Raw genomic sequence first — 14,488 nt, 5'->3', positions numbered from 1 at the left:
GCAAAAGACTGTACTGACAGGATTAACTCTGCCCCTTCCAAAATATTTTACTGATTTCCCTGCCATCAGGGTTTCTTAAATAGAAGTGAACAGTTAGTTATCACATGATACTGAAATACCTTTAAAATAATAACTACTACAATGAAAAACAATTTCCCCAATAGCTGAATAATTAAAACTTTTACTGACCAAAAATTAGATTGACAAAATAGTGTGTATTTTGGAGTAATTAAATTCCATGGTGGATATTAAAATATAAATTTCCAGTATCTGGTTTTTTTTACAATATACATATAAAAACTACTGTTATCGCTTTATTATAAAGTAGACAGTAATAGCTTTAATAAAATCTGGAAATAAAGGCATGATCTATAAGTTTCTAAGGAAATACATCCTTAACTTCTTTGTATGCATATTGGATTTTGGAATAAAAACTTTTGCTTTTTGCCTCGCCACCCCCGCCCCCCCTCCCCTTTTTTTTTTGACTAAGCACAGATTTGTTTGTTCATCATGGAAATGTTATATTTAGACACCAAGCAATGAAAACATTCCAATTTTCCTCAACGAAGAAATTTTAATAAGTGCTCGTGTTTTTGCTGTTGAACACCAAGCTGTTTGAGGAAAAAAGATGACAGCTAAGGCCTACATCTATTACAAGCGGCTAATCTTCTGAAAACAGAGTAATTATCCTGCTTTACTCCAAAATACTGTGTCCACACGGGGGAGTTAATTTGGAATAAATACAGATGAACAGCTATTCCAGAATACCTGTTCAATTTTCCTTCTGGAAAAAAAAGAGCTTAAAGACAGACCAGCTATTTCCCCTTCTCCATTTCTTTTTTTATATTTTTGACTCTGTTCCCAGATACAGCTATCTTCACCATGGTCCTGACAGGCAGCCCGCTGACCATCTCCAAAATCATTTCAAGTTCCACCACTTCAGCCCTTATTTAGATGCCCAAAGACAGACTTTCATGCCTTCTCAGCCCACTGTATCAGTGCACGTCTACCGCTACCCATATATACGCAGTTTCCCCAGCACACACTATCACATGAGATTTTAAAATACAGTATTTCATCACCCCGTGTACCCTTCTGCCTCCCAAAGAATCCAGCAAAACCTATGAGAAAACAGTCTTTTAAGTTACTTACGCTTCTGGAGAGAAGTCTTTTTCTTTGCAAACTTCCATCAGTTTGGGAGTCAGCCTGTATGCCTTTAGTGACAAAGACCCTTGGGCAGTCTTAATGGGATCTATAATTAAAAATGGAGGAAGCGTATTATTACTAACCGCAGATTGCCTTTTTTTTTTTTTAAATATCTGAATGACATAAATAGGAGGAAAATAACTAAGTAGTCCTATTAAAAAAAATTAAGACAACCAACACAGACAAGACATTACAGCAGAAGTAAACCTATTGTACTGAAATGTAAAATACATCCAACCATATACAGTGAAGCTAATTAATAAACTTAACTTGGAGAAATAGGGGATCGAGACCCATTCTACTCACAACATGATTTCCCCATTAAAGGTCTAATTCACGTTTTCTTTTCTTTCATATGAACTATCCACAGAACTTATGTAAGTTCATTTAAATAAAGATTTTTCCCTCCAGTCATTATGCAGTAAATTAAAATATTCATTAAACTACATTTTATACAAAAAAAATTGTAATTCTAGAGTAGCAATAAGCTAATTCAGATCAAGCTGCCCTGCTGCTTTGTGCGTAACAATTCAACCGGTATATAAAAAGATTAGTTTTGCCTTGACATACTCTACCGAATTTAGGGGGAAATTTTCTAAACAAACTGTTACATTCCTAGGACAAAGAAGCTTAACACTTGCAGTATGATAACGGCTGAAGCATGCCAACATGAGAATAAAAGCTCTGTTAACATTCATGTTGTCTGAAACTTAACACAGTAAAACTTTTAGCAATTGGTGATAAAATGAAAACCAAAATAGACTGAAACAAGTGGAAAATTCATCAAGGTCTGATGATGCAATGTTTCCAGCCAATATAAGTATACTTTAACAACTTGTTCTTTACTGTAATCCAATTGTTAACATACTGAAACAATTTTGGGGCAGCTCATAAGATTGATCGTATTCATTAGTATTTTTTCTGACAGATACTCAGGACGTTACATTTACTTCTCAGCTGGAAACTATATGCAAGTCTGCCAGATATGGCAAACTGTGAGTGTTTGGGGAGGGGGAGGCTATAAAGCTGTTAAATTGCCTATGGTTCTGATACAGCACAGAACATCTGGTCTGGAGAGCTTGAGGAAACACCATTAAATAGGCAGAAAAGAAAAAAATCTTTGTGCTAAGAAACAGTCCAGGTTTTGTATGCTTCTGTCAGAGGTATAAAAAAAAACTTGGCAATTCGTGCGATGATTGGTCAGTCACGTACAGAGCCAGACACGCTAGCAAGCGGGGTTTGTTAGACATCTGGTCGGGTTCCACCAGCCCCTTCGACGAGGGAGGGGAGATGAAGGAATAAAAATGAAGCAGCTACTCCAGCATTCCAAAACGTACACATCAGGGCTCTGATAGCAAGAAAAATAAACAGAAAGAAGGAAACCCTGTCTAGACTTAGCTGCTGCTGAGGCTGCCGTAGACACAGGGTTGGTATTTACTCGAAAAGGCCTGCCAGGCTACTCTTACAGGCAAAAGACAGAATACAAAAATAGTAGTAATAATATTAAGAGGGGAAAAGAATAATAAAGGAAACCTCATACTAACCGTAAATGAGAACTACAGACTCCTCAATTGCGTGCTGGTAACTGAACTGGGAGTCCAGGAGGGCACGAGTGACAAAAGAGCCATAGTACGTGGACTGGTACCAGCCAACGTGAAGATGATCAATGTTTACGTGGCGAAGGCTTCGCATCATTTCCATCTGGTATTGAACTAGATTAAATAAAAAGTATGTTTAAAAAGTAAACTTACACAATCTGTACTATTTCGAGAGAGAGCTTGATACTAAATGAGTAAATTGTATTTGATTTTATTTTCATTTTTGCAACTGCGTAGAAGCTTGTTTATTCACTGCTGGACTGTCTTCATTAAAATCCAGAGCTTCCTCAGAGAATGAGAGTAAGACTAGCCTGAGTAAGCAGACTTTTTTCAGCTGCAGTTAATTGCTAAAGTTATCAACAAACTGTTACATGTCATTTACAGTGTGTATTACCTTGCTCATTCATAAAAAAAAAATCTGATACTGGGTTTCATTAAGCAGTAACATTTTACCATTTAGTAACAAAGAAATATTATGATTTAAGTTGTAATACTGTCTGGAATTAGGTGACTTTTGGAATCAAAAGGAGAATTATTTAATGAGTATATGAAATAGAAGATAAACTATTTATGTCTTTTTCACAATGTAAAACTACATTTTCAGTATTAGTTTGGGGGAGCAGCCATAAGTGTCAGATAGTTTTGATTGCATTTATCTTCAATTTTTCAACACTGTTTCTTCTTTTTAGATGTATATAAATGCATAAGTATGCATGCACGTATATATTATACATAATACACATACATATTTATATAGAGTAAGTTTCCTTAGACAGCAGAGAACATCTTTTCTCAGGCTTTTTACACCAACAGCTGTAATGTTTCATTGTACCAACGCATAAATTCTGTTTCTACTAAATGTTTCATTCAAACAGATTGCCTTGATGGAACAGAATTCTATTCAGGAATGTTTAACATAATCCTATCGAGCAGATCAACACACCTTATCACTTATCAGACCTTTTAAACAGACAGACACTGTGCCTGCTGGTTACGTTTAAGGAAACAGATTTCAGTGTGATTATCCGATGAACCAACACTCACAGCCAACTGATAGGAAATCAAATGCAACAACACTACACAATCCTTAAGTTTTGTCTGCAGCTACAAAATTTACAAAGATAAAAAACAACCCCCTCCTATGCATTCATTTTTGGGAATTTTTTTTCAAGCCTTCTCCTTGCACAGATGAAAATACGATATTCATTATAAAAGACAGCAACATAAATTAATTAGAGGACAGAATGTGCTACATTTTCAGACCCCAATTCACATCCTTTCAAGAGAAAAAAAAAAATCCAACCATATTCTTTAAAGATACGAGGAGACATTTTTCAAGACTGGACAAATATTTTTCCAACTTATCACCCTTACAGCACAAACTACATTCTGCAGTCTGCTGGCCCTTTTCATTAAAATGCCATATCTTACTGACTGTATTTTTAAAATAATTTTAAAGTAATCTACGTACACTTATATAAACCCTTGCAGTCTTTTTCCATCAGTATATGTTGATGCTTGCATTCTATTCCATAATATCTTAATAGAAATGACTTGCAATATGTGTTTCACCCAGGACACCATGATAATACAGCACCCCAAAACTAATACAGCAAAACCATCCAGGCTACAGTCTGAAATCCCATAACAACACTGCAAGCAAAGAAAAGGCCTGCACCATTTGGCTGTCTCTAAACCAAGGCAAATCTAAAGATGCCACCACACTCTTCAGTACAGACAGCCAGCAGAACTGATCAAACAGCTATTTTAAAGTCAGTATGAAAACTCTTCCCCTTGCCAGATCAAAATAAATTTTAACCAAAATAAATTATAATATAATATTTTTATCAAAATAAAATTTAATCATTGCACAACTTCCAGAAAAAGTGGCCAGTTTCAAGCATGCTCCTTACACAGCAGCCCCAATACTTTAGCAGGTAGCATCTCAACATTTCTCACAAAAGCAAAGTTAAGATCTAGCTTGACAAAGAAGCTCAGTCCTTAAACTTAAAGGTTTTGTTGGTTTTTTTGGGGAGGAAGATGTTAAGTTTCTAAATTTTACAATTAAAACGTAAAGAAAACAGACCTTCCCCAGAACAAACTAAAAGAATCCTGCTGTGACCATGATTTTGAATTGAAAAAAGCATATGATCCATTTATTAAATGTAGCTAGAATAAACTATTTTGGTTGAAAGAAGCTTTTCGAAGTTATATCTGTGTGGAAAGCAAGTAAGACTTGCTTTTGACATGACGTGCTACAACGTGCTAAAACATGAAATTATGGTTAGATCCTTTCTAGCCAAATGAAGTCATGAAAAGGAAAAACTAGAAAGGGATTTTCAAAAGCAGCTGAAAGAGATAAAACATTTTTTGAGAAGGAAGTTAAATGTGGATTTTTCGACAGCTGAGCTAGACTGCTCCTTGCAGTGGCAATTCTCTTGTAATTGAGGACACTGTCAAAGCAGAGGTGGTCATGTAATGATGGGAAAAAGATACTTATATAGAGATTCCTATGAAATCATGTGGTTGACCCATTCAGATAATTTCTCCCTTAAGAGGTGTAATGTTAAAGAGAGGGAATACCCTAAGAAAACATACAGATCTTTTACTGACCTGAATAAAGGTATATCACACTCTTAATTAAGAGTTCATCTGAGAGGTAACTAGTAACCAAGTTCCAGGACAACATCTTTTCTTAAACATGGTATAACCAGCAATATGTAACTGAACGTAAGTGTAAGTGATATCGTTTAAAAGAAAAAGGACTCACTGAACACCATCCAGATTTCAAGTCAGCAATTCCTCCTCTCATGACTGTTAGCAGTTAGATGATAATGAAGGCAATAGCGGAAAAATCTCAAAGAACCAATAAAGCATCAATAGCTAACATCTCTGCCTTGGGAAAACAACTGCAGAAATTAAAACATGATGCAGTCCCCACCAGGGAGAAATGGAAACTCTTTTAACCAAACATATATATTTTATAACATGTATTAGTAGCTAGATAGCTCCAACAAGCTGCCAACTTGCACAAATGGGTAACAGCCCCCAAGTTGCTTTTGTTGATATTGTTACCACTGTTTCTTTACATCTTTTGCCCAATCTACAGAACATCATCTTTTTACCTAGAAGTTTAGCACAGATTGGACAAGAGCTCTCTCCCACCCAGTCCTCAATCTGCTAGGACTTGGGATGGTCACGCACTTCTTCTAACAAGGAGTTCACTGTTTCAAGTCATAGTCCTTCCCAAGCTACGCCGCAAAGGTGCCACTGAACAGTGCCACTAAGTCTGAGAGTGCTCAAAACTGAGGTGAGCAAGGAAAAGGGCAGGGGAACAGCCAGACCAGGGTGCTTCCCCCTCTCCCCCACATTTAAACAGTGTACCTATATTTTTAAGCAAATTATTTGTTCAGGAGTGTCCTTATGATGAGGAAAGGCAACAGTCATGCCTGCGCTTCTCAGCGTGCTTCCTGCATTGAGAATGCACAGCCTCTGCCTCCTCAGCCATCACGCATCTCCTGAGCACCTGAGCACCTTTCTGGGGTGGATTTTTTTTTTTTTTTAAACAGAAGAGTCTCTCTTTTGCTATTATTAAAAAAAACCCTGCTTCCTCTAAAAGGGCAATTTTTTTGTTAGCTTGCAAACAAAAGGAGGGGGGATTAACACAGCTAGAAAGTGTTATTATAATTTGTCTAAAGCAGAAAAAGTGCAAAACTATACAGTATGGTTGTTGTGCTTGAACATGACTGACTTGTGTGGATTTGTACTAACAAAATCCCTTGACTGAAACCAGTAAACCCTACAGTAGTTTGGTGGGTATTTTTTTCCCCCTGAATTCAACTATGTTTTAACAAACTTCCTGTAAAAGATTAGAGAAAATACTAAAATAACATAAACACTTTTTCTTTTTCTAAAAAGTACTGGCAACATTAGAAACTTTATCTGGGCTTTAACATATAGGAGGTATATACCCTACCTTACCAATAAGAAAATAACATACCCAAAATTATATAATAAATCAGAGACAAGGCCAAGAACTGAACACTAATGTGATGACCCGTTCAACACTGGGACAACTCAGCCACATTCTCTAAATACCTTAAAATATCCTCGGTCAATAACTTCACTATTTGAAAACCTAATTTAAGAATAGGTCAAATCAACTGAGGCACTGAAAAAAGGAAATAAAGGCCCATGTGATGATTTTAAAATGCAAACAAATCTAAGACACCAGAGTTTACAAACTGGCAAATTCACATCCTTCTTGAAATAACAGCTTATTTCTAAAACGCTTCCAAAACGAGTGTTCTTGTAGCAACCTGATACATGATGCAAGTTTATTTATCATTAAAACTGTATTATTTTTATTTCTTTATAAACAATTCATTAAAATCCAGCTCTCAGGAGGTCACATATCAATGTACGTGTTGCCTAAATTTAGTCCTTACATAGTTATCGTTACCATCAGATGAGATGCATTTCAGCCTGGCCACATTCAGACTGCTGGTAAATATTATGACATGTGAAACCCTGATCAAAGATGGCCTGGAGGCAATACGTTTGACGGCACCTCAGATGCTCAAGGCCTTAATTTCCAAAACATATTTTAAGTTGATACGCCTTAAGAAATCTGGTTTTAAGAGCAGCAACCAACATGTCTCCTAAAAAGCTAAGCCCCACCACAGTGGAAGAGCTTCATACCCAGTACCACGTGCCGTAGACTGGTTTTACATCACTGCTTACCCAGCTCGCTGCAGCATGTGCCGGACACAGGCAGCGCTACCAAAGGAGGTAACAACCAACTCTATGCAACGAACCACTAACATCTGCATAGCCTTCAGTCTGGATTTCACAATTAAGTGTTTGTCTTGACTCATGTTTCACAAATTTGTCCTTAAACTATGAACTCAAACACCAGAAGTTACACATGTCTTCATGAGGGCAGGTCACTGATTCAAGGACAAGGTAGACCTTTAGTACGCCCTCACCCACAACAGCCTCCTCAAAAAGACTCTCTGGAGTATCTGAGGATGAATATTGTTTCCTCGCAGAATCTTGGGCATGCAGAAGACAGATGAACTAAAACTTAGGGTTGTCACTAACTAAAATTTACTCAAGACTGGGCATACTTTCCAAGGGACACAAAGGTCCACCAGAAGAAACAGCATCCAGCCTCTACACTAACGCTTCTCTGAATTTAACTGGCAATATGAACATGGCAAATTTTGGTTATTTTGGTCAAACTACATTGAAAAACAGCTAAAATATTCTTTTTATAGCACCACTACTATGTGGATAGTATTTTTAAGGCAATAATTTGTCTCTTTTGAAGTGCTACCATGTGGTAGCATGCGTACTGAACAAGTGCTACACACTACATGGTACTTTTTAGCAGCACAAAAAATTCTGTTTTTTCTATACATATTAAGCTTTGCCAAACCACATGTATGCTTCAGACAGTATCTTCAATGACTAAAACAAGTTAGCAGATGCTAGTTCAAGGAACCAGCGTATGCATTTGAAAAGAAGGAAAATTGATTTATTTAATTTAATTAAGCACAGAGAATTATGGAGACAACAGATTAATTCGTTTCCCTCCACACACACAATCTCAATTAATTGTCTAAAAAACTATGAATCACAATGACTGCATCTATTGATAACAACTCCAGTTGTGAAGATACAAATATAATTAGTACCACAACCAACTTATTCTGGTTAAAAAATACAAATAAAAAGGATGGGCAAAGAGAAACAAGAATTCACAGTTAATTCCGGCAAAGGCAATGTTTTATCTGAAAAAGCCTTTAGATACTGCTGAAATATATTTCTTAAGCTTAAGTGTGCAACACATATGCATGCACGTATTTGCAGATTTTTATCTATATCCAACCCCCTCCGCCCCTTCTCCCAAGACAAATGCACAAGCTCAGTAACTCAACAATTCTCCTATTCAGGGAGAAAAAAATTAAAAGTAAATATTGCCTTCCTCAATAATATTCATTTCCTCCTCTGAAATATCAAGTCAGGGTTACAAAACAGTACTCTATTTTATGCACTTTTGCTATACTGGGCTGAAAGCACCTGAGATCTCCTCTCAACTTGGAAGCTAAGCAGAACAGGGCCTGTGAGTAGCTGGATGGGAAAAAATCACCTGAAAATAGGCAAAAGTCCAAGAGTCATAGTCAATCATAAGACCAAAAAACCAAAAGTGAGGCAAAAGACTTAATTCAACTGCATTTTAATTGCTAAATTCAAGGATGAAAAAAGGGCAGAACATATTTGTCCGAAGTGGATTAAATTTTTCTTAAGGAATTGTTATATTTTAATAAATTAGCAACTGCGGTGGAAAAACCACACACTATCTGAAAAGCACACTTTACAAATCTGCATTTTCTTTATAGACCATGGGATAAATTGAAAGCAAATCTGTAGCAATCACCTCCATCCATGCCACCGATGCTACTGCTCTAGTAAGAGCAAGCCCAACCATCTTCCGTGAGTAGACGTTCATTACAGCAATTGAGGCTTTGCTAGTATCTTAATGCTTTCTAAAGCAAAAAGTCCTTCATTTTATGAGAAAGAAGGGGAGAAACAGAGGGAAAACGTTAAGTAACTATTCATTGTGTATGCTCAGTGAACTCATTCATTTTTAACCTTGATCACAATTCAATGTTAGTCTTACTACAGCACTGTGTGATACTAATTGTGTTCTACAGAAAAAGTATGGGACACCCAGAGGAGGTATCACAATCACTAGGTGAACACTGAAAAGTTATTAAATAAAACATGTTTGGAGTGCTTCTGTCTGGAGATACTTACCCAAGCTGTAAGCATGTATCTCCAGACTGTTATTTATTGCCAGTTTAGACAGCAGTTGCCCGTGCATAGTCTCCACCAGAGTTGATGACTAGAGGCTTGGCAGTACGGGCAGAGGTAACCGTCCTGGAGTGTGGGACACCGCACCAATGCGGGCAGTAACTGTCCATCACTACCTCGTTGCTTTACAAAGGTGGCTCCAAGACATGGGCCAGCACAAGGACATACCTCCTACCAAAGCAGGGCAAGGTAGGGAAGGGTAGCTGTATCACTGGTGGGAATAAGGGAGGATGAGGACAAGTTTTCAGAGAAAAGGAGTAAAACAAGGGAATGGGGAGCATGGGGATGTGCGTGACGGGACAAGGGGAAAGCAGCAAATGGAAGCACACCACTTCCTGCACATGTGCTGGCACTCACCCAGTGGTTTCTGACAGCAAGCCTGAGGCTCTGGTCTAAGCACATAACCACTGAATTAGGAGGCAATCAAACCAATCAAGCTATCATATCATTTTATTAACACATGAGCAAACACTCAGATAAGCCTTTGGACAAACTAAATAAATCTCACTGACCACACAATTCTCTACACAACTCAAGATAATGGAAATTTGTACTGTTTTTAAATAAACACGCCCAAGCCTCAAGAACAGTCTAAAGATGATGGGCAGGACTGTCAAGATAACTTGCAAAATTGTTTTCCAAGGTATGCAACATTATTCCAAAGGATAAAAGCATTACAATACTATCTTCTAGAAATATTAAAACACTTCTGAAAGCATTTTTTAATTCAGAAATCCATTTTAAACTAGCATCTTGAATTAAGCAATATGATTTCACTCTTTTGTTCACAATGATCTTTAAGAAGCAACTGCCAGAAGAAAATGCAACATATTTTGAAGGTTTTCTGCCACATATTTGAAGTAATTTTCTTGGCAGTTATACAGAAAGCTCCATCTTCACAGTATCTTACGAACACTCACCACTTAATCCTCAAACTTCTCCTATGTGGCAGGTAAACATTATCCATATCTAAGCATCCATTTGGCTTACTACACTACTATTTTTATGTTGATTGAAGATGGATTTGATACAAGATTAAAATCTTTATCAAGAAAAAAAGTTTCAGTCAGCCTACATAGTCATGACAGCAGTAAATTATACTACTAAAAATGCCATCTGGGCAACTTAATTCTTGCTTTCCTTGTAAAAGAGCAAGATGATGCTATCTTATTTCCTAATAAACATCAAATGCCTAATGAAAGCATCAAATGTTTTCTATTAGGAATGCATTCCCATGAACTTCAGCACCTTGAAGACTTTACTTACACAATTTTTGTCCAATCAGTACCATTCTAGCCACTAAAATGTAAAATAGCGTTAAAGGCATGAAAAGGAATCAGCATGGTCAAAAACCAACTGTATGTTAAAGTAACCTCATATCTGACTAAGCACCTCCTTTAAAAAAACAAATTTTAAAAAGTTCAGTAAGATTTCCTTAAGTTTTTTTACTGGCCATTGATTTTTGCTTGTTTACTCTGGTGAGGCTACATTAACACATAAAAGCTCTTTCTTTACAAAATATTATCAACATATCTACCTTAGCGCTACAAGTAAAAAAGCAATTAAGCACACAATAACACAAAAATGTGTGGTGAAAATCTAATTCCTTTCCTACATAAATGTCAATCAGATTAATGTAGCCTTATGAAATTTTATATTACATAAATGCTCAGGGAGGTTATTAAATTATCTGGAAAAAATTTGGAAATGTTTAAAGATTAATGAATTGCATGGTCATTTTTACTTTTTTAATTTAATACAGATTTTCATATTCAACAATTTGAAAGCAGAATGGGGACAGACACTGAAATGGAAACAACTTAGCAATCACTGCATTTTGAAAATCAGTAATGTCATACAGTACACATCACAAGAAAGTCAGTCTCATTTTGTTAATAACTTTTCAGTAAGTGAAGAAAAACAATAATGACTTCACATAAGGGGTTTGGGGGCTTTTAAATCCCCCACCTCCCCTTGAAAAGCAGAAAAAGATTTTTCTTTTTTGTAAAGCTTCAAAGTTGGGGTATCTTGTACCACTCTTGGTGTTTGCATTGCAAAAATTCAAAGGGCAGGGCGAAGAGGAGGGACATCTTCGACAGCTTACTTAAAGCCAAAACACCCATCTTGTCTTACCAGATACAATGAAGCAAGTGGTTTTCTGATGCCTTGGTATTAAATATCCACACGTCTGTTTTGAAGAATCTCTCACACTGTTCTTAAGTTTCAAGCTCACAAAATGTGGTCCAAACACTGAAGCAGACACAGCCCCCATGCAACAATTTTCCTGAATTGTCCTTATAATGAATCAGGATTCATTAAAAGAAAATCATCGCTGCAGACTGTTTCTTCAGTTGAAAGTTACACAAGCTATTCGTTTCCTGTGACCTCCATCAGCCCATCATGTAGGGATAACACTGTTAAACATTTGGCAGGGAGAATCAGTCAAGAAAAGTTCTAATTTTGGGCAAAACAGAAGAACAACATGGTAGCTACCCCTGTAAACACATGTCTTTTGAATCAAAATTACACAAGTATCTAGTTTTCAAATGTGTTAAGTGCACCTGGGGAAAGAAAAAAAAAAAAAACCAAACCACAAAACATGAGCATGTCTTCAGCCTCAGGCTTACAGCTTCTTCCATCGGGGCCCTATTTGTGCAGAGCAAAATCTCCCTGTGTGCCAGGAAGGCTTGAAGCAGTTAACATCTACCGCTCCTTTAAGGAAGAAAGGAGGACCCCACGCAACTCCCAAAATTCACATTAGTTTTACAAAGTCTACCAGTTTTATCTAGCCCAGGTGCTACTACTCACTGATCAAACAGCAGCAAAATGCCGTATTAACTTCTTTTTTTTCCAGCAAGAATAGCACTTAACTTTCACCCCTCATTTAAAGCAATAACTAGGAGCTTTCTATAATACCTAGATGAACACAATGTCACAAGGACATTTCAGTATACCTCTTACAACGCTCTTAAAACACCACCTGACACCGCTCCATAACACATCCCATTGAACAGGTAGCTATTTAACTGTCCATGACACAAAGAAAGACTGAGACATCCCATCCAACTAGCTTAGAGAGCAACGATTAAACCATATGAAAGCTCCAACCAAGGGTAGCTTCGTTCGGATCTCTGCTGTACTACTGTCTACATGCACTCCTCATTGCTGTCAGCCAAGTCCTCAAGCCATGAGCAACGTAACTTTAACTCACACAAGGTACGAGTAAGTCAGAATCCAGGCAAAGTCCTAGTAGACAGATGAGAAAACATTTCTCCACTACAAAATCCAGGGTCAGCCATTCTCTTTGGCAACCATTGACTTTCAGATTAAATGAATCAAGTTCTCTTGCCTGCAATCCCTGACACAATAAAAATCTTTATACCCTTCTTCAGCTTGCAGACAGAAACATCCGAGAGTGACGGGTTCCCTGCTGGTTTAGTTCTCGAGCTACAGATCCAACCGCTACACAGGAGACAGACATATTCAACATCACTTATTATCACTTTTACTATCCTAGTGCTAACAAAAAAAATTCTTACATGCAGGTTTCTGAAAGGATAACTAAACAACCCCTGCACCTAAATGTTTCTATAGATGAAGTGAAAGGCTTGTGTTACACATGTGGAGGCTGTGGATCCATACTTAGCTGATGCCTAATGAGAGCCAGAACTAAATATCTGAAATAACTGTCTTTTTTTTTTTTAAATATATTAAAATATTCATAAGGGATGCATGTTACACTAATATTCTATTGTAGCATGTTGGTTTACCAAGAGCTGTTCTCAATACTCTCTTAGGATAGTTTAGAGTTTGTGAAACAATATGAAGGAAACTGATTGTAGGTGGGCTCAGGAGTAGAAGACCCTGATTAACATTTTCAAGAACTTGAAGAAAAATATTCAATTTTGGAGGAAGAGTAGGACCAGTGGTTCAAACCTTGTGAAAGAATTTGCCAGAAAGCCTCCTAAGTTATTGCAATCAGATGACAAGACATTTTCACATCTCCTGAAAACTTATGCCTTTTTATTAAGTCCTCCCTGCCAATGGCCATGGCACAATCATTCTGGAAGCTTCTGGCTGCACCAAGAAACAGCAGGTTAAATCAAATTCTGATAGAGGCAACCCCTTCCTGCATGTGGAAATCAGCCTCCTTCGATTCCTGAAGCCAAATAATATTATGTAAATGTCAACATGACAGGCGATAGCATTAGCAGGTATTGGAGATGCAAAAAATTATTCAGTGGCCACAGATACTAGCAGGAAGCAAGAGCTTACAGTGATGAGAAACATGACATTCTGACCAGAAAATCGTCATCCAGAACTGATGGCATCCAAGTTTTCAAACCCATCTCACCCTATACAGCTAAGCATCAATGTTAGACGAAAAACAATGTGTTAAGAATTTTGGAGCTAATCAAATGAGGAAGTATGTTATGCTTCATTAGGTGAAACCTTGTTTTTTATGCCAATTCCAACACAGAGATGTTCAAGAACATCACTACTACATCGTTGTACTGTTTCCTTACATGACTGCTGCCACAACAGCTATCAAGTAGCATGTGCAAAATTTAATTAGTGAAACAGTATTAAGGTACTTAACGTTTTAAAAGTGTATGGTTTCAGGCATAACAGTACAGACTTCTAAATAACTCCAATATGATACTTCAACACAGGGTTAGAAACTTACACATAGATGTCATGGAAAGCCAGCAGGTAGAGTTTTGAAAGGCTCACTGGCAGCAACTACACCATTTTGACCCAAGAACCATGAAAGTAATCTTTTTCCAGTTCCCACTACCTTTCTA

At 37.1% G+C, this 14,488-nt stretch overlaps 1 protein-coding gene across 2 annotated transcripts in view; it reads right to left on the bottom strand.

Annotated features, from left to right (window-relative positions):
- Positions 1–14,488, bottom strand: part of EIF3H (eukaryotic translation initiation factor 3 subunit H) — a 91,308-nt gene that overhangs the window by 15,431 nt on the left and 61,389 nt on the right. Inside the window, exons 3-4 of one of the 2 annotated variants that reach the window (XM_075141256.1) lie at positions 2,751–2,918; positions 1,153–1,252 (exon numbers count right to left, since the gene is read on the bottom strand). In XM_075141256.1, coding sequence (XP_074997357.1) covers positions 1,153–1,252; positions 2,751–2,918 — 268 coding nt within the window. The remainder of the gene's footprint in view (positions 1–1,152; positions 1,253–2,750; positions 2,919–14,488) is intronic. The other variant, XM_075141257.1, reaches the window with a different exon arrangement.

The sequence above is a fragment of the Calonectris borealis genome, chromosome 2 (assembly GCF_964195595.1).
Source record: "Calonectris borealis chromosome 2, bCalBor7.hap1.2, whole genome shotgun sequence".
Lineage (NCBI taxonomy): Eukaryota > Metazoa > Chordata > Aves > Procellariiformes > Procellariidae > Calonectris > Calonectris borealis.
The sequence above is the reverse complement of the archived record's forward strand: the minus strand, read 5'-3'. Positions and strand labels throughout refer to the sequence as shown.